The sequence below is a fragment of the Stegastes partitus genome, unplaced genomic scaffold (genome assembly GCF_000690725.1).
Source record: "Stegastes partitus isolate 25-593 unplaced genomic scaffold, Stegastes_partitus-1.0.2 Scaffold1880, whole genome shotgun sequence".
In the NCBI taxonomy this organism is placed as follows: Eukaryota; Metazoa; Chordata; class Actinopteri; family Pomacentridae; genus Stegastes; species Stegastes partitus.
This window is the reverse complement of record NW_007579611.1, coordinates 69,451-89,700: the sequence shown is the minus strand read 5'-3', so window position 1 is coordinate 89,700 and position 20,250 is coordinate 69,451. Positions and strand designations below refer to the sequence as shown.

Genomic DNA, 20,250 nt, shown 5'->3' with positions numbered 1-20,250 from the left:
CACGACCTGATACCGGCTGCATCGTGAAAGGACAGGACCGTGCTGGGAGGAGGGTTTTTCTTTTTCTTTTTTTTCTCTCTCTCTCCCTTTTTTTTCTTTTTCTGACCTCAGTGGGCAGTACTTACGGATGACATGGGTGTATTATTGGTGCATGGCTGCTAAATGATGAAGAAATAGGGCGAGGTTGCCGGTCGCCGGCTCCAATCGCGTACCGAGGTGTGGCTCCGCGGAGGAGTGGCCGCCGCGCGGAGGGAGGCGCCAGAAGCGGAAGTGTGTCTCGGCTGATCCTCTCGCTGTCATTCGGCCACGGTCGGTTCCAGGAGAGAGGGGCAGCCAAAGAAGCACACACAGGGATCGGCTGGCTCTGTAGGAGAGACAGTTAGCAAGGAAGGAAAAAAAAGGACACAAGAAATCAAGCGAACAATGAAACCGATCGAATAAGGCTTGTGAGAGAAAAAAAGCGCGGCCGAGCGTAGTGCACACATTGCCACGTTAACAAAGCTGTTTGATGATAGAGAGCAGATTAGAGGCAGCAGATAGAGAGCTGTGTCATTGAGCAGGCAGGACACGTCAGGAGAAGGGAGAGAGAGAGAGAAAAAAAAGCTGACCGACTGCACTGTACGAGTCAGCTATTAAATCGCCTCTGGAAAGCTTTTGCCTGCCGTACTCATTGTTTCAAGGACATCAACTCGCTCGCAGCCCGAGGGAAGGATCTCGACAAAGACATCGCCGAGGTCGAAGGTGGTGATCAGAAGGTGAAAACCCATTTTTATTCGCCCTGTGTGCAGCCTGTCCGGCTAGCTAGCATCCGTGCTAACGGTTGATAGCTAGCTAGGCTAACGTTAGCAGCGGGTGGAAAAGTTAGCTGGCCGGCTAACGTCTTGTTTATCTAAACTGCTTCACTGTCGACGGTTGTCTCAAGTGTGAGAAAGAAATGACGGATAGTAATTTGCGACGCCATCTGCCAGTCGCATTTCGGTTAAAGTTAACTTATATCTAGTGAAATTTGATGTCGAGCTCTCTATAGTATGCTGACAGCTGTCAAACAAGGTCGAGCGTTTCTATTTCTGAACGTTGTGTGGATTTATTGTTAATACTTTCAACGTCTCTTGCTATCTGTTTTTATTAATATGTGCTCATTTAGGTTTAATCTTGGGTAATGATCGTCTGTCAGTTGGCTTGCCTTCGTAAAACGTCTACAAATGGAGAATATGTGCTCGACACAGCAGTGTTTCTTAGCCTTACTGGTGGCTGCCAGCAGCTCAGCTGTAGACTTACAAGCTGGCAACGTCACGGGGTTATAATTAGCTAAAGATGTAATGTTAACCGGTTGGCTTCTTTTCAACTGCGCAGAGTAATAAGGGTGGGTGGTTTAGTGCAAGGTTAGCTCTTTCCTGACAGCACTGTGTGACTGTTAGATGTGTAGGAATCTTTTCACATCTAGTTGTTTCTAAATCCCTTGATCTATAGGGAAATGAGAGGAACTGACTGCTAACTCAGTGCATGCCATCCTGTGTGCTCTTCTTTCAATAGGACCAAACGATCACGGGATAGCATTTGCTTGTGGGGGGAGAAAACAAATGGGGGATTACGGGTTCGGAGTCCTAGTTCAAAACAACACTGGCAACAAGTCTGCATTCCCGGTCCGAATCCACCCGCATCTGCAGCCCCCACACCACCACCAAAATGTGTCGCAGAGCCCTGCTGCTTTCATAAACAGCACCACAGCCGCAGGGAATGGCACCACAGGAGGTTCTCCCTGGCTCTTCCCTGCCTCTGCCACCCACAACAGCGTGCAAGACGAAATCCTGGGGGGCCCGGAGAAGCCCAAAGCACAGCAGCAACAGGAAATGCAAGAAACGCAAGAAAAGCAGCAGCAGTTGTCTCCTGGGAGTCACCAGGAGGGTGGAAGTGGTGGTGGGATAATTTCAGAACTGGAAAAAGCCCGGTCAGAGGAGGCCAAGACTGAGAACGGCACATCTGAAGGCAGTAACGGAAAGGAGAAGCAGCTTCGTCTTGAGTCACCTGTCCTGACAGGCTTCGATTACCAAGAGACATCTGGCCTCGGGGGAACTGGTCCAGTCCAGTCCAGTACAACTTCGTCATCACTTACCGGCTTCAACAACTGGTCGGCTGCCATCCCTCCTGCGCCGTCAACAATCATCAATGAGGACGTCAGCTTTTTCAACCCGGCCTCTGCCAGCAACGGGCCTCTGCTGTTCCAGAACTTCTCGCACCATGTCAGTCCAGGGTTTGGTGGGAACTTCTCCCCCCAGATTGGCCCAGCAGCGGCCTTGTCCCAGCACCACCCGGCTCCACCACCACATCCCCACTTCCAGCATCCCCACAGCCAACACCAGCAGCATCGGCGTTCCCCGGCCTCTCCCCACCCTCCACCGCCCTTCCCACACAGGAATCCGGCTTTCAGCCAGTTGCCGCATTTGTCCAACAGCCTGAACAAGCCCCCGTCCCCCTGGGGTCCGGCCAGCTACCAGAGCCCCTCTCCCTCCCCTGGTTCCTCCACCTCCTGGAGTCCAGGAGGAGGCTATGGTAGTGGTGGCGGCGGCTGGGGAGGATCTCAAGGCAGAGATTATCGTCGTGGGCTGAACGGTGGGATGACCCCCATCAACTCTATCTCTCCACTGAAGAAGACCTTTCCTAATAACCATGTGGCATCCCAGAAGTATCCCCGGAACAGTCCCGCAGGCTTCAATCCCAAGTCCTGGATGGATGACGGAGTCGGCCGCAGTGATAACATCTTCCCCTTTCAGGTTAGTGCCAGTGATAGTTTCCTTGAATGATTTAGCAGTAATTCCCTGTCTTTTCATTACACATTGTACTGTTTTTTTCTGAGCTTGTATACCTAAGTGTGGATGTGCACTGTGTGTGTTGGGCGTGAAAATTTTTCAGCGGTTGCTGCTCGTCACCTGAATTATTAAACATCGATGTGTCATTTATGTTAGCTATTAATATTATTGCAGTATGTGGCATAGCTGCTATTTTTAGAAACGGGGGGGTGGGGAAGTGCATGGATTTACGCGATGCATTTGTTACCGTGTTAAATCTGTCATTGGACTCCGCACTTCCACAGCTGTATGTCCCTTATGATGACTAATGTGGCTCTGTCACTGCAGTGGTGTGTGCCACGTATATGAGCTGGTGGGGGGGTTTGGAGGGGGGAGAGGAGGTATGGAGAGTGGGGGAGGCCTCACGGATGGAAGGGAAGAGATGAGACGAGAGAAACAGTAAAAGGAGAGGGAGGTTAGAAATGATTTAATGATTGATGAACGATCACGGGAATGGACGACCAAAGCTGGCAAAGAATAAGATATAAAGAGAAATCTAAATACACTGGTGAATAAGAACGCATTGCCATGGGATTTCTTTTTATTCAAGTCAGAAATAAACAAAACATCAGAGGTAATATTGTAGATTTGTGGTCCAGGCTCTGTTCTTTTCTACTTCCACATAACAGGGTGTCAGTCTATTTTAGTTTAGCGAAATGGAGCCTAATGATTTTTCAGGATTACTGTTTTATTAATCACCTATGTCATAGCTCCATTTTTAAAAATACTGCCCTATTCATAGTGTCATTTTGATATCCGGGTCCACACTCAACGAAGATGGCTCAAACAATTGTATTGTCACATGTAGGAACCAGCTGTGATGGGAAAAGGTAGAAGGAGCATGGAGATAAATTCATTTTATTGATCTGGGTCATGATTGATTGTGTCGGTCATTGCAACGAAGTGGTGGGGGAAGAAGAAGAGGGAGGACGCTGTAGGCCGAGCTAGGCCTGATGAAAGTACTGCACATGTCCTTTGCCTTCTTACCTTTGGACAGCGTTCTGTCAGATTAACTTGGGGTCAGTTGGAGGCACTTGGTTGCCCTAAATTCCTAATGTCATCATGGATGAAATAGAAAATGTTAAATTGTCTGTATGATTGCTTGACTTTGTTGTTCCAGCTGTCTGTGTGGTTTGCCTGATCTGTTCTTCACCGATTGACTAAAATTCTCTGAAAAAGCAAAATAACCTAATTAAAATTTTTAAAGCAACATGTGCTTTGACCTTTACAGGTATTTTCTTATCTCCATTAACAATTAATGACTTGCATTGCTTCAAAGGCTAGGCAGAAAAGACATTGTACAGACATGTCTTGACATGTCTGGTCTTGTCTCAAGTATTTTTTGCTGAATAAGTCGCAAAACATGAGTAAGTATTGCTCAGCAGCTATATATGATTACTGTAAATAGCTCATAATTGCAGTCGGTAGTCATGTAGTTATGGGGTCAGGTTGAAGTCTGACCTGCTCCAAAACATTATGGCCTCATTTTTATTACTATTTTGGAATTGTATTTCAGTGAAATCAGTCTTGATAAGCAGCCCTTGTAAATCAAAAATCACATCTTATTTATTAATAGTGAATAGAGGCCACACAAAAAAAATGCTATTAAGTAGCTCCTAGCTGTTTTAGTCACTTCTTTTTAATCAGAATTGTGATTCCGCATCCATTTTGAGAGTCCTCTCTGTCACATCCCCCTGTGAGATTTAAGCTAAAGCTAGCATTACTGTAGCTGCAGTATGTTGCTCTTCCTTGTGGTTGAATCAGATCAACTAAAGTAGCATTGTCCTCTTACCCCCTTGATACTGCAAGGGCAGATGGAGGATGGGCATAGAATGGCCTTACTGTGTGTGAGGCAGTCAGAGGCACTGATTATGCAAGTATAACCCATTTGCAAATAACAAGAAACTGACAACACAGGTCTAGAGTGTAAGAAAAAAAATGAAACTGGTTGTTAAAAAACTAAGATGTAAATTCACATTTAAACCTTAAACTGCCTGACTTGATGAATCTGTTTGACGTGATTGAAAACTGTTTCTCCATGTGGCTTCTCAGGAAGAATCTTTTCAAAGCTTACCAAGAACTCCACTTTTTACACATTTTTTTTCTCCAGAACCTTCCGTCTCTGCTCCGGTATCCATGCATTTAGGGAGCAGTACACTTTGGCGTAATTGCAAATGCTTGCTCAAGTTGAACATTTTCAACTGAGGCAGATTTGTTTTTGCCTCACTTCGTGCTGCCAAATGCGGATCTGCATCATTTTGCCGATAGTCACATCTTTCGCTGATGCCTGGATTAATGTCGTTTGCCTCGCACTGAATAATGCAACTGCGAGGAAGCATTCACTTCATATGCTTTGAAAAGGAGGGTTTGTTCTAACTAAGGTGTTGTTGCCTCCTTGTGAAAGAAGAATCTTCTTTTAAGTTAGTCAAATTCCGAACCATACATCATGCGGTTTTATGTTAACTATAAGCTTATGGTATTGTTTCACCACCGACACTGAGTTTGAAAATGTGTCAGTTTGGTGTGAGCATATGGTTCATGTCGCAGTGCTGAAACTGTCACTGTACAAACCACCGTTAAATTATTGCACAGGCAACGAAGTGCCAAGTTTATTTGTCAGATGCCTTCTCTGTATAGTTCAGCCTTAAATATATGTCAGTGTTGTGTTTGACTTTGAGTGTCCGCGCTTGTATTTAGATGTGACATGAAAATTGCCACATCTGTCAGACCAGTTGGCTCAGGCCATTTCCTTTTCATTCACTTCCAATTTTTGTCGCCATGGCAGAAGAATTACTCGACAAATAGCTTTGTTTTGCTTTTTTAAAATTGTACCCAAAATGGAGCTTGTCAGCGGTTGTTGGGATCACGCACTGTTCAGATGACTGATCACGCATGTTGCCTTACACAACACACTCCTATGTTTAGTAAATGAAATGCTGCAGTTCGTGTAACTCTGAACCAAACAGACCCCATGAGGAACTGTTGTCACACTGCAAGCCTCCTCCGACAGCCTCGCATAGTTTCCATTTTAGCACTGCCATGACAGATGAAGGATCAGTGGCTTTTGCTTTTTTAAATTCTCATTGTTCTGCTTTTCTACAATCAACATCACACTGTCTGCTTCTTTGTACGTCTCTTTGATTAGATGTAATTGCAGCGTAGACCTCTACAGACAAAGCAGACAGTGGACCCCTTTAAGACGACACTTTTGTAACATTAGCACTAAGATGCTATGTGCCAACGGCTACCTGCTGAAGCCAAGATCCCTCGCTCTGCCCTCTTTCTGAGAGTTTGGCATTATTTTATTATTGTCTCCGGCTGTGAGATGCAACTCCGTCCATATAAGCAAATGTGAAGATGCAGCTTTAGAGCAGCAATGCCATTTGGCAGATATTTTATCCAAAGTGGTGTACAGCACCATGCCACACAGAGGGACAAGATGTTCCAGTACCGGGGCTGTTGCTGCAGCAGGGAGGGCCACTGCTGTATTAGAGCAGCTTTAGTATTTGGGATGGGCTCCTGTCCAGGCGCACTGCTGCTAGCTGCTAATGCACAGTTCAGCTAGTAAATAGCCTTTGACCAGAAATTTGTACTTTGTAAATGTCAGGAAAGCCTTCATTTTTTTTAACCCCCCCCCTTCTCTCTTGGTATTCTTTCTTTCTTTGTTTTCTAATGCCTCACCAGTGAATTTCAAGGTCAGAGGCCTGCCGCTGTGTCAGGTGTACTGGGCTGATTCGGATTGGTAAGTTTGGCCTGTGACCAGGTCAAGCCCTGCAGGGCCTGAAGGAGAGTAAGCCAGGACAGGATATTGTCTCAGTAAGCCACCTGGGTAACTGCTGGTTACGGTTTCCTCCTCACTGTTTTTGTAGCTTAGAAATGCTGCAGTGTTTTATGGTGCTGTTATCTGAAGGTACATTATTAAACTGCCTCTTCAGTTCAATGTGTTCAGAAAATGGTTCTTGTAGAGCGTGGCTTTGCTTACAGTTTTCACCGAAGAAAACCAACCCATTAGACGCAGTTTTATTTTTAGAATCAGACCTTACAAATTCTGAGTTATTATCACGTGAATAGTGAGAACAAAAGTGGGGACAGTATTACCCTGTAATAGTTGAAGGCAGTGGTCATATTAGGTGTTCGGCCTGATGTACAGTGCTGTAGTGCTCTAACTGTACTTTTGAGCATTTCTATAGAAGTTTGGCATTTAATTTCTCCATGTCCGATGCTAAGAGGATACCAACATAAACTACTGTAGCCCCGGAAGCGATATCATCATTCTAAAGTAGCGCTCTCCAACTAGATTATATGTTTCATTGTTTTCATTCACCAGTTTATAGAGCAGTGAAACCTCTATTCATCTACCCATTTGCCTGTATTTGGCAAGAGACGTCTACAGTGAGAACAGGATCACATTGCGACTGACTGCCTTAGTCATTTCAGGTAGCAATGACACGAGCATGCAAATTCTTGAGCATCTACAAACAAACACTGTCAGTCATTAGGCTGTAGAAGCCATTACCTCTGCGCCCTGCGACAATGGTGCTAAATGGGAGAAATGTTTTTTTTTTTTTAAACTAATGAGCGGCCTGAGCTGCACTGGCAAGCACATAACTCCGCTGCTCATACAACCTCATTGTGCCCTTCTCACACCCTTGACAGACGCTCTGAAACGGGGAGAAAGAGCATTTGTGTGTACGTGCACATGCTTGTGTGTGCATGAGCCCTAATTAGTCCCGGGCCTATGTCTTGAGCACTTGTGACTTAACAAAGGAAGAAGACAAAGCAGAGTTTATGTGGAAGTGTCATATTGTATTTAGCCTAGCTCATTGCATACAATAAAGGAGTCAGTTCAGTCTAATCCCTAAGCAGTGCAAATGCTGCTGGAACTCTTGCCTCTGTCATTCCTGTTAAACCCCAAAATGCACACATACACACACTATTGAGCCATTCAGCTAACACTGAGTAATTGGTTGTTTTTGACAGTTGGGGGCATTTAATGTCATTGCAAGTCTTTGAAATACTTGACCAGGAAGAACGATAATCGCAAGCATCAAAAGCTCAACCTGCTTCCCTTTCCTGCTCTCCTTTCTTCTCTTCTTACAACGCCTTGCCTCACGACTCGCTTTTCCGCTCTCCATCATCGCCTTTCCTTCATTGCCATTTACATCTTGCCTTCTTTGCTTTGGGCTTCCTCTCCCTCTCTCTCTCTCTCTCTCTCTTTGTCTCAGGGATGTGATTTGAAGCTCAGCATTCCCACCATTGAATTTGAGGTAACAACCTCCAAATTCTAAAAAATGTTTTTTAAATTCCACAGAATCCCTATGTCCTTTACCATAATGCTTTCTCCACTCCTCTACCCTTCCATTTTTCATTAACAGGCAGGTGACATGGATGATTAATGTTGGAGTTAATCACCCACAGCATGCTGTATTTAATCATTCTTTGCTACTCTACATGTCATCGAAATCTGTTGGAGGTTGCTCTTTTTTTTTGTACTGCCTTAGATTAAATCCTGTTTACAGTGGAGAAGCTGTTTTATCTTATTTATTTTATATTTTGTGAATGTTTGGATAGAGTTGTACAGGTGCCCAATACCATCATCTGTTGCTGATATGTGACGGCTGTTGGCGATGACTAAGCGTATGTAAAAATGAGCGAGCTGGGACACAGTGGTGGCTAGGTCTAGCCCTGGTAACACCAGCTTGGTTTTATCAAATACGTTGGACGTTTGTTTGAGTTGAATTCTTATGGCACTAAGGCAACAAAGGTATGCTGGTTAATCATAGCCTTCTCTCTTGGCAGAACAATGAAGTGTTACTAGAAAAACAGCACCCATGTATGCTACTTGTAACTCCTAAATCCATTGTTTTCTATGTAAGACTACTCATTAGTGGCCATGACTCTTCACAAAAGCACTTACTTTAATATAGCACCACTACCTGGATCGGCACAACCCTGCTACTGTACCTTGACAAACTTTTCAGTCGGTGTGACGCAATGAATGTGTGCTGCGTGCATCAAAGGGCCACAGTTTGCATTTAAGTAAATTACCTAAAGTGTTAGGTAAAATTCTGACAGGTTATGCACCGCCTGGCAGGCTCATCCACACCATCCATAGTTAGTATTTCTTCAGGCTGCTACTAATGATTATTTTCATAATCCATTGATTTGGCAGTCATTTGCTTAATTACAAGATGACTTGTTTGGTCTATAAAACATCAGAGAAGAGTAAAAACTACCCATCACAGCTTCCTAGACCCTAAGGTGATGTCAGGAATGCCTTGTTTGGTTGGACCAAAAGTTGAACAAAGCAGATCATCAGCATAGTTGTTGATTACATTTTTATTGACCAACTAACTGATTAATGGGTTAATTATTTAAGCTCAAGTTTTTTTCAGTGTACAATTTGCATTTTCTAAGTTCTGTGTGCTCACTCAAGGTGATTGTCTTGCTTAAAAAATGTTTTTTTTTGTAGCGTATTGTGCATACCTGGTCCCAAAAGCTCACAGTACTATTTTACCAGGTCTTTCAAGTGAGCTCATTATGTGAGAAGACATGGTGCACATCTTCACGGGAGGAATGGATTTACACTGACAAAATGTTGTATTTTATATTGACTAAGATGTCTAATTTACAAAATATCAATAAATGAACCAAAAGCTAATGGTTGGATCTCATCAGTGCAATTCTCTACCTGCCACAACCCCAATTCTGAATTATTCCATTATTTTATTTTATTTTTGCATCTTCTGCTGTCTAAGACTGCGTGCACAGTCAAAGATATTCACACTCTCAGAGGACGCACTACCCTTTTTAAAGTGATGATTTCAGATTTGATGATTCATTCACTACTTGCGTAATCGTGGTACATTTAGATCGGCTCAGTACGCATTCGTTAATTCAGGGTCGAACATTCACAAATGGCAACAGGGCCTGGTGGAGACGCTTTGCCTTCCTGCGGACAATTAACAATACAAATCAACTCATCGTGTGAGAGTCACTGTAAAAAAATGGATTTGTCTCACTTTGTAGGTGCTTGTACTAGCTTGGTTCATGGTTACATATTTTTTGGCTCACCTCGGCACCCTGGGCTACATTTCCCTGTTACCTGCAAATAACACAGTTTGTACTGCCATGTGTTTTATATTTATACCTATGGCCTTGGGTTAGTGTGGGCAAGCCTTCATAGATACACATGACATGGACTGCACTATAAATTGTGCGTGTCTTGCTTGTGGCTAATGTGTACATGTGTGTGTGTCTGTGCACGCCCTGCAATCTGTCAGGGATAAGCACTTTGCTGGTCAGCTGGCCAGTTGTTGAGAGAGAAGGATGCACAAATCTCATGATTAATCACCGTCTGCACCTCTCCAGGCTAATGCTTAGCAACTGCAGAACACCAGCCAGGCCTCAACTCCACCATACTGAGTCCATCTCAGCCACAAAATGAATTCCTATTATCCAGAAACAGTATCTAATAGAATTACCCCATGATACCACACCACCCGAGGTAGACGGTACATTCACCGGTATCACAACGCTTCCTATCATTGTGCTAGCATATACTGACTGATCAGTGAGGTATACTTCCTGCAGTAATCTGTCCTTCACGTGTGCCTGCTTCCCTTGTCTTTGAATGTTTGGTTTATTTGACCTGAAGCGATAGCCTAAGTCCACATATGATTCTGAAGCGGATATGAGAAAATAGTAGACATAGTCTGGCCTATATCCCTGTGTTGATATTTGTTTTGAGGGAGAGAGTGTGCACTGGGTGTGTTCTTCTACCATGTCATTTCTGTTTTAGTAGTTTTTTTTTTCCCCTCAGTGTGGGAAATCTACACCAGCCCAAATGCTGGTCAAATTTTGGCTACAGCTGGGAAGTTTGGCTGTCTTACCAGCCAGCATGCCAGACATCCAACCACGCTCATTGCCTGATCAGATAGTAAAAGCAGCTATTGAATTCTAGGAGCCACAGTGGAGACCAGAAAGTAGATGGAAAAGTGAGTTGCTTGCTTGGCTGACCCTTGGTCATATGGTTCACAGACGTAGGTCTGTTTTTCTGAACCCTTTAGCATTTGACCCCTGAGGAGTTCAGGGTAACATAGTATGCTCTGAGCCGTTCCTTCCCAGGGTGGTTTTGCTTTCAGGGCTTTTTTTTTTTCCTAACATGGGCTACAATTTGTTGGGAGGGTTTGACCTGGTTACTGGATAAACACTGGAGAGCTTAGGCATAAATGCATTTGTTGAAAAGACAAAGTAGTGAGTGAAAAGAATGACTTACAGGACTGGTTACTTGTAGGTTGACTGACATGTTGAGCAATCCTTGTTGTGAAAGGCCTGTCCATTATCAGTCAAACTGAGGGCAGAGCTCATCAGAGTGTTGACGACCTTGCCAAGGTGGTTTTTTTTGTTTTTTTTAAAAAGAGTTTTCTGGAAAGGTGAATTTGACCGAAAGCTGCACATTTAAAACTGTATTTCTGTGTGCTGATTGTAGATTTTTAATTTTTTTTTTAAAGTCAGTTATGGGCTTAAGCAAAAGGTTGTTTTAACCCACTTTTTTTTGTCTTTTCACTTTTTATGTTCTTGAGACAAAATTGAAGTATTCCGTGGAACAGATTTATGACTGGTCTCCTTTTCAGCCAGACCTTCACATAAACTCTTGCCACACCTGAATGGATGAATGCACTGCTTGCTTTGCCAGCCCTAGCACTTGCTTCTAATTTTTAAACTTGAAAACATTGCAAACGCCCATATTTCTTCTAAACTGTGCTCCACATTAAGTGTAGATAAGAATAGGTGATGTTGTTGCAGAGTAATGCTTTTTTGTTAAACACTGCAAGGTCTGTGAGGTTTGTAAGTGCGGTCTGTCGAGTATCTTGTCAATTTCAATCATTTCAAAGCTGATTTTTATTTTTATTTTTTTTCCATCCTTAAAAATGTTTTCTGACTGTGACATTTCAGAAGCATATATCTTTGTAGTCAAGCTGCCCCTCCTCCCTCCAGGCTCAAATTTTATTAGTCTGGTGTTACATTTCTTGTGTGTCAACAAATTTCCACATGTACATTTCACCCTATTTACATAAAATGCTAATGCCTGGCTTGTGTTGCGAGTCCCCCTGCAAATGGTTAAGCAATGGTTTGCACAACTGATGCTCCTGAAGTGTTTCGTCATATTGCTCCTTCATAGAAGAATTGGAGATCATCAAATGGTCGATATAATAGATGTGATGCAGAAAGTAGGAAAAAAAAGTTTATTTCAGTCGTGACCAGACAGTTAAGAGAAAATAAACATGACTAAACATTTTAGTCATAAGGTACGGCTTACTGAACAACTGCTTGTAGCCAGAAGAGTCATTACTGGCTCTGTGCAGTGTGAGAGATCTGACGCATGGATGAGGAATATGAAACTTTTTTTTTTTAAAGGTATTTCTGCTTTTAAGGTGGCATGCATTGGAGAATGACTGGAAAAATGGGGAAGAGGTGGAAGGAAGGAAGGAAGGAATGAGACACTTAAGCGCGTGATTTTGTGGAGACATGAGACATTTAGAACCAATTAAGCATGTAAACAGTAGGGATATGAATTTTGTGTATTGTTCTTCAGCAGCATTGTTATTTCTTTGGATTGTAGGGAAACCAGAAGACTTGATCAGTTTGTTAACAAGTTGTTGTCACAGGCTGCATATTTTGTCTGGCTGAGGTGGAGTCAAGACAGAAACCTTATCAGCGCGACACTGAGAGTATGTGTGTGTGTGTGTGTTTGTGTATGGGAACATGTTTTTGGTGTGTGAGCATATTTTGTGTATCCACATTTTATGGGTGTGCGTGTGTGTGTTTACACGTGTTTGTGTGGGCATACGAACATATCCAGTATGGCTGGTATGCCAAGGATGCCCTTGTTTTAGGTGGCAAAGCTGTCGCCCAGGAATTCTCTTGGCTCCTGCTGGATTCTACTGCTTGTTTTTACTGTTGACTTTCATTATGCTGCCTCATGGAATGGATGTGTTTTTTTGCTTTGTTATTTTGCAAGCTTTGAAAGTAACACAGCAGTGAAAGCACACAAAAATGTGCAATAAAAAACTTATTAGGGCATTTCACCACAACAATGATAAAGAGAAATTAAATGCTAAAAGCGAAAACTAGATTTGCTCTACAAAAGAAAGAAAGCATTTATCAATTAAAGAAAATTCTCTGTTGTAGATAAAGCGTTTTTGTTTGTAACATGCTTCTCTAAGTGGTTCACACGCTTGTGTCATAGGGATGTTTCTGAGGGACTTTTGAGCTCCAGTGTAATGGTTGTAAATAACTGGTCAGAACCCTACATAGTTCATGCCGAATAAAACATCTCTGGGCCTAAAGAAAATCTTTGTAACTTTTTTGTTTGCTTTTTTTTACAATCTCAGTTCTTACTTAGTAGAAAATATTAGTGATTTAGGTTAGGATCCAGTGCCATTTATGTGTCATTTTGGGCCCCCTCCTTACTGTTTTTGTCCTTTCCATCACTTAGGCCAATGCCAAAATGTCAGAATCTTTAACCCTATTCAGGACTTTTGGGGTCTTTTGGACCACAGGCCATTTGGTTTAGGTGACAGGTATTGTTTTTTTTATTTTTTTGAAGATTTTTTTAATATAAAACGAGGGACATTTGTCTTGCATTTGAAACCAAAATTATATCAACTTATCAGAAAATGTATTAAACATAGTATAAAAGTCTGTAATGAATACCAACAAATATTTTGCACATATTCTTTCTTGGGATCCAGCAGACCCCAAAAGACCTTCTACGAATGGCAACATGGAAGTCCTGAATAGGGTTAATTAAAAGGTTGTCATACATTTAAACACTAGCACGAGTTTGTTATTACATGCATCAAAGCAAGGCAGAAAGAAATATGCATTTGTACAAAGGAAACGATCCATTATGTCTTTTTTTTTTTTTTTTTTAACAACCTTTGTCACAAGTGTTAAAGCTATGTGTGAAGTGCTCAGAACTGCAAAACGGTACATTTACTTGTGTGAACTTGTCTCCTCCTGTGTAGTTGTACTCTTCGGTCAGCTTGAGTTAATTAAGTCAGTGTTACTTTAAAAGTCGAATTGCTTCAGTGTACCTGTCAAGACCGGCTGGCACAATTTTAAAAAAAGGTTGTGTGAGCTGCATGACTTTAAAGCAGGTAAAGAAAAGTAAACACTGTTTCTCTTTTTTTTCTTTTTCTTTTCTCTTTTTAGGAACGTACCAGGTCATTTGACAGCTTCAACATGAATACTCTGGAGAGCTCCCTGATTGACATCATGAGGGCTGAGCAGGACACTCTGAAAGGTGAGATGCCAGCTGTCAATCCAGAACATGAAACACTAAGCAGACAAGTGGCAATGCTACCTTTTCATTTTCTATTGTGATGACAGCAGAGCTGTGGTGCATAGGATCTAACATCATGACATGACATTGACAAGAAAGTGATTCACTTCATCTGCTGATGATCCACACGCAATATGTAGTTCAGTGTAGAAACTAACTGGGAGATGAGGGTGTATTTCAGATTTAGCCTACAGTGTATTTTTAGCGTAATTCAAGACATAATACATTTCCCTACAATATGATCAAATTAATGGCTCACCTTACTTAGTTAGTTTCAAAATATAAATTGAAAGCACAAAAATGGTAATAAAGACTTTACAAATGATCTTTAACAGCAAAGTTACAACATCATATCCAGTACTGTGGTAAAAGAAGACAATACTTTCCAAGATATTGCAGTAACTAGTTTTTATTTGTCAATTAGCTTCATACCATGTGCAATAAAAAGCAAATAACAAAACCAAACAGTATTGTAACTGTGTAAGCACACTTTGTCTTTAAAACAGCACCAATTGTCCTGTTCCATGATTGCAATTTATAGGTCTTTTCGAAGGTAAAGCCGATAAACGCTCATAAACGCACGTATGCGCTTGTTCACGAGTTAACACCTCAGTTTTTAGCAAAGAAGTTTCACTTCCTCCACAGATCAGACAGATCCTCTTTTGGTGTGATTATCAACATTAATAAAAGAGGTCAGTCTGTGTAGCAATTAGCTCACACCTCAATCTCTCTCTTCCCCCTCTCTCTCCTTCCCACTTTGAGTAATAATGATACTAAAGAAAAGAACAACAGCAAAAAAAAAAAAGGATTTCTTAATTGTGAACAAATTCATTTCAGTGTGATCTGTTTTTTTTTTTTTCCTTTCTCATGCATTTTGAGAAGGAGAAGCAGAGAGAATGATGGAGGCTTTGGCTTTGTGTTTAAGAGGGGATTTGGGAGAGAGATGGAAGGACTCCCACTGATCTGAACTGAAGTTGTTGGCCATCATTAGTTTCTAATGATCACTGCTGCAGAGACTCCCCCTTTGAAGGATGGTAACAGGCCTCTCAGCACAATCATGCACAATTATTTCTGTCCAAAAAAGTTGGACACAGTTGTGATGGATGCAAATGCACATTGCTGTTACCTGCAGTGGGTCGTCCATTTACCAGAATTAACACATTTTCCTACTTATTGCTGTTAAAAAGCATGAAGAGAAACATCTTTCTCAGATTGCAATGAATGCATTATAGGTCAAAGGATAGAAGTGGGTTTTGTGTTACTTGTTTTTCAAGCTCCCCACAAAATTTGAATATGATGATTACTATGTGTATTTTTTTACACACATATCCTGTATTTCATACCTTACAAAGTAGGTGTTCATTCCTGTAGTTAGCTTAAAAGGGAAACTAACCCTTGGCAACTGGCTTACTGATCTTGGTTATCGATTAACAGAGAATAACCAGTATTTGGTATTAGCTAAATGGTAATGGTAAATTGGGTATTAAACACAGCAGTTAAACGCTGTTGTTTATTCTTTTAAAGGGTGTAACTTTCGTGATTACAGACAGAGAGTGCTTAGCTAACAGAAAACACTGTGGCCACGACTAGATATTGGCCAAGAGGGAGGAGCTGATGGGAGTAGTTCTGGTAATGACCGTTGTTTAAGAAGAAACACCTTTTGGTTTCTCAAGGATTTACTGGAGTTTAAAGGATTTGGGTGTGGCACTGGGGTTGGACTGAGTACAGACTAGTTGTAATTTGTAATAGACGCCAAGGTTTAATCACAGAAAAAATAACTACATGCTGTTTTTGTTTTGTTTTTTTAAAAAGGATGTAACAATCGAATGAGCTGAGCAAAATAAACTGATCAGCTTGACTCTCTGTATGAACTAACCTCAGTCTAAAAGGTCTGAAAACTGAAGTGAGACAATCTTTTTCTTGTCTAGTCCTCTCGTTTGTCTAATGGCAAGAGAAAGACTTTGTTTTGAACATTTAGATGTTAATGTCAACAGTTTTAATGCTGAAAATGAAACTCAAACATGGCACCGACAACACTCTTTGTCTCTATGTCACAGACCTAAAAAGCAATTGATTACCCATTTGATCATTCTGATTTCAAACAGAGCTTTATGTTCTATAAAGAGCACCACCACGTAAAACACATTCCAGTTTCACTACCAAAATAGCGAGACAAGTGAAAACTCTGAGCTCAAGACACTTCACTGTCACCTTCTACGTATTTCAGCCCCAGACCCACTGGGCTCAGCCACATCCAGCTGTGATCTAATGTTCTGCTGTCAAACCTTAGTAAATCTTCCCTCGATATTAGGAAAGGAAGAGTGGAAGGCTACCTCATTAGCCATGTCTTGGTATCTTAGCTCCAGCCATGCTGGCACAGATTCCTAGGACTGTTAGATCCAAGAGCCTGGCACTGGAAGACAAAGCAAATTTACTTCTAAATTGAAACCCTAAGCTTCTGCTTCATTAGAAATCAAACCACACTGGGTTTTGAAAATATGATGAAATTACTTATAACTGAGGTAATTTTGACTGCATTTTCCTGTAATAGTTGAATGTAAATGCTCGGTCCACTTGTGCTACAGCAGTCATATTTGTTGAGGAAATATTTCCCTGGCGGTTTATTTCTGTGATGCAGCAAATTAATCTTCTAGCTCCTCAGTCGTCCTTTTCACGTTTGTTCTTATAGAGGAGCCCATTCTTTACTGCTTTCGCCAGATGCATTACAACATATCCCATAGTACTTATCTTTTTTTTTTTTTTTTTTAATTTTACCTCGTAGCACTTGGCCTACTATAAAATATTACACTATTTATTCGTTGTTTTCATAATTGTGGTCCAGACTTGTACAATGCTGTGCCAAGTGTAGCAGTGACTTAAGTGAGTTTTTTTTTCCCTTTTCTCCTCACGGCAAAGTAAAAAGACAAAAAAACAAAACATAATTACAGCACATTTCGTTTGAGCGCTGACTCTTCTCCAGGCCAGCTCTTGTTCTCTTCTGCTCTCTGTCACACAAATACATGCATGCGCACACAGATGTAATAAACACAGACGCCATGCGTACACAAGGACATTTAGATACACATAAGCAGAGAACCGATTTCTCATTCCAGCTGAACATATTGAACAAAGTGAGAGCAATGAAGCAAGGGAACAGGCGAGACAAAATGTCTACAGTAGAAGTGGCTTTGAATCGCTTCCAGCATTGTCCTGACTGACAGAAAGGATCCCTGTGTTCAGCCATCATACACACAAACACACACACACACGCCACTGTGTTGTGTGTGTGTTTGTGCATGCATGTGCTTTAACTGTTACTGTACGCAGCCGGCAGCATGCAAATAAGGTTCACAGAGCGGGCACACACAACTCTGCATTCGCACAGGGATGTGTGTGTACTTGCATGCCTGCACACTCGCTTGCCTATGATTATTAGAGGGTTTTAAAATTCGATATGGCAGGTTGTGCTCAGATGGACTTTGATTTTGGGTGGTGCAACTATCAAGCGCGTATATTGCGGAGCTAAATTACAGAGGGAGCTAAATTGGTGCATTCCGCAGTATAGAGTCGAAGATATGCGCTTGTCCGTTTGAGCTGATTTATGTTGGCACATGTGATTTTATTTTGATTAAACGGAACGTTTGGCTAACAGACTGAAGTTATATTTTGATGCCAGTAATATTGTGTGGGGCTCAATAGGGCGAGGAATGGGGGAGGGACCAGCGGATTTCCATCGGAATGCACCAATCACAGGGCGGTCCGTACCCATACAACAATGGTCGTACTATTTGAGCTCTTTCATCTCATTATCCCTCTGCAGCAAGCGGGCCTTGCATAACTTTGAAGCCTGTTTGGCATCATAACATGTATTTGTGTGGGTGCGGGTGTGTTTGTGTGCGCACGATGGGCCTGCTGACAAATGGCTCGATGTAGACTGTATGATATGAGGCTCAGAGAAAAAGAAGAAGTTCAGATAGAGGAATGGAGGTCGATGAGAGAGAAAACGAGATGTCCCACAGATGTAGTATCTAATGAGATTGATGTGGAAGCACTTGGTGTGTTCATAGCTCTTACAGCCAAAGCCTGGTCTGTATGAACAGTTTGAATTAGTTTGAACACAGCCTTTTACTATGGCCCTATGCTGTGTGCAGAATACTTCAAACAGAGCAAGGTAATCTCTGCATATGTTGAAATAATCAAGAGCATTATCATGGTCGCTTGGCTTTTGCCAAGTTAGAAATAGCTAATTAATGGTATTAGTGGCGCTAGCTTGCTTCATATTGTTTGTCTAATGGGGTTGTCGTATTATGAAGGCTATGCGATGATCAGAACTGTAATACCCAATGCGTTAGGTTCTTTTTGTTTAGAATAATGAATCAGCACAAACGATTTGCCTTACAGTGAGACTGATGTACAGTCAGAGGAACATTACAACTTCTGCTCATGTTATATTATATGTAATACATATTTCTGTTCTGTGTCTTCCTGTGTAGGTCGACTGGGGTTTCCCCACCCAGGAGGGGACAACCCTCTTCCTCTCAATGGTACGTATGGTAACCTACACATAGTCCTCAAAGGTCTACTAACACCACAAACTGCGGATTACAATCATCATGTAGAATTTGTGTCTTAAATTCAATAGATAATTATTTTGCCAAATTCATTTAAAATTGACCAGGTGTTCCTTAAAACATAATGTGATTAAATATCAAGCTGTCATTCACTTCATAAGAAGACAGTGTTTTTATCATTTGAAATCGCTCATTTATCTGAAAATATGCACCCACCTGGGAGGCTAAAAAAAAAAAGAAAAACCCACACTGGATCATTTTTAGTTTCTGTACTAAGAACGTACCTCCCTCAGGAGAATCATGTCAGTCTTTCTATTAGTGATGCCAACAACTAATATGAATAAAAGGAAGAAAAAGAATGATTCACCCAATTATAGTGACGTTCTTCTTCTTCTTTTTTTTAAACTCAAAGCTCTGTTGACTCCATGTAGGTGACACTAAGTATGGCAGGTGGAGCTAGTTGGACGGTGTGAGATAACCCCGAGTGTTTGTGTCTGGTGACTGTGGAGCCTCCTGTTCCCTCGCTCGCCTGGGATTGGATCCAAGCACGGAGTTTTGTGTCTGTCCTTTGTTTCCCTTTTTGCTTTGTAAATTTCCACACTTGCAGCTTCAAAGTCGTTTTAACTAACAAGCGTTTTCGCCTGTGACCTTTCACCTAGTTTTGTAACGTCTGCCTCCTTTCATTTCGACTGTTTATATTGCATTGTCCCTTAAACTAATAGATTACCGAAGCGGGGACTGAAAGATGATGATTAGAAAAAGAGAGAGGGGAAGTAGTAGTTTTTTACCCATTTAATAATTGGATTGACTGAAGGGATGGAAAGAGATAGAAAAAATGACCTTTGGTTTGATTAAATGGTTTAATAGATATAATAAATGATTTGATAGATAGAGAAGCTGATTGTAGATATGTGCTTTAGAGCTGCTGTGATGCTCCTAATTTTAGAACTTTTGATGCAAACTGTGACTCTTTTATGTTTTTTAATTTGATTTTGCTTTTAAATATGCTCCTTGTCGCCTGTGTTAATTCCTCATTGTTGATTCTTTGACTCCGGCTTGAGTTTCCGCATACGGCCCCATTAACAAAAGAAAAAGAAAAAAGAAATGCCTTGAATTGCATATTCACACCTCTGAACGTCTCCGATGGTTGAACAAAAATCGGCAAATCCCCTCGTTATGCTGAAGTTTCTGCAGCAGCAGTTTTAATATTCAGCTACCTCTGCTTGCCCTTGCTCAATGTCATTTCCTTAATCATTGTGTAATTGTGGTGTTGTTGCTCTTCGCCTCCTGGTCTTGGGCCAGGGCGTAAAACGGGAGAGGCCAGTCGTTTCTTCAAAAGATTGCCGGGTCACATGGTGCGATCACATGGTCAGGAGCTGTCATCAAGCCCTGAGACAGATGGTGCCAGCGGATAGGCAGAGGATAGAGGTTGCACACCAGCTCTCTCTCTCTCTCTCTCTCTCTCTCTCTCTCTCTCTCTCTC

General features: G+C 41.8%; 1 protein-coding gene across 2 annotated transcripts in view; it reads left to right on the top strand.

Moving 5' to 3' along the window:
- Window positions 1–316: 316 nt before the first annotated feature.
- Window positions 317–20,250, top strand: part of cpeb4b (cytoplasmic polyadenylation element binding protein 4b) — a 28,650-nt gene continuing 8,716 nt past the window's right edge. For both annotated transcript variants that reach the window (XM_008302791.1, XM_008302790.1), the window contains exons 1-4: window positions 317–755; window positions 1,534–2,771; window positions 14,067–14,157; window positions 18,690–18,740. In XM_008302791.1, coding sequence (XP_008301013.1) covers window positions 1,581–2,771; window positions 14,067–14,157; window positions 18,690–18,740 — 1,333 coding nt within the window. In that variant the 5' untranslated portion in view covers window positions 317–755; window positions 1,534–1,580. The remainder of the gene's footprint in view (window positions 756–1,533; window positions 2,772–14,066; window positions 14,158–18,689; window positions 18,741–20,250) is intronic.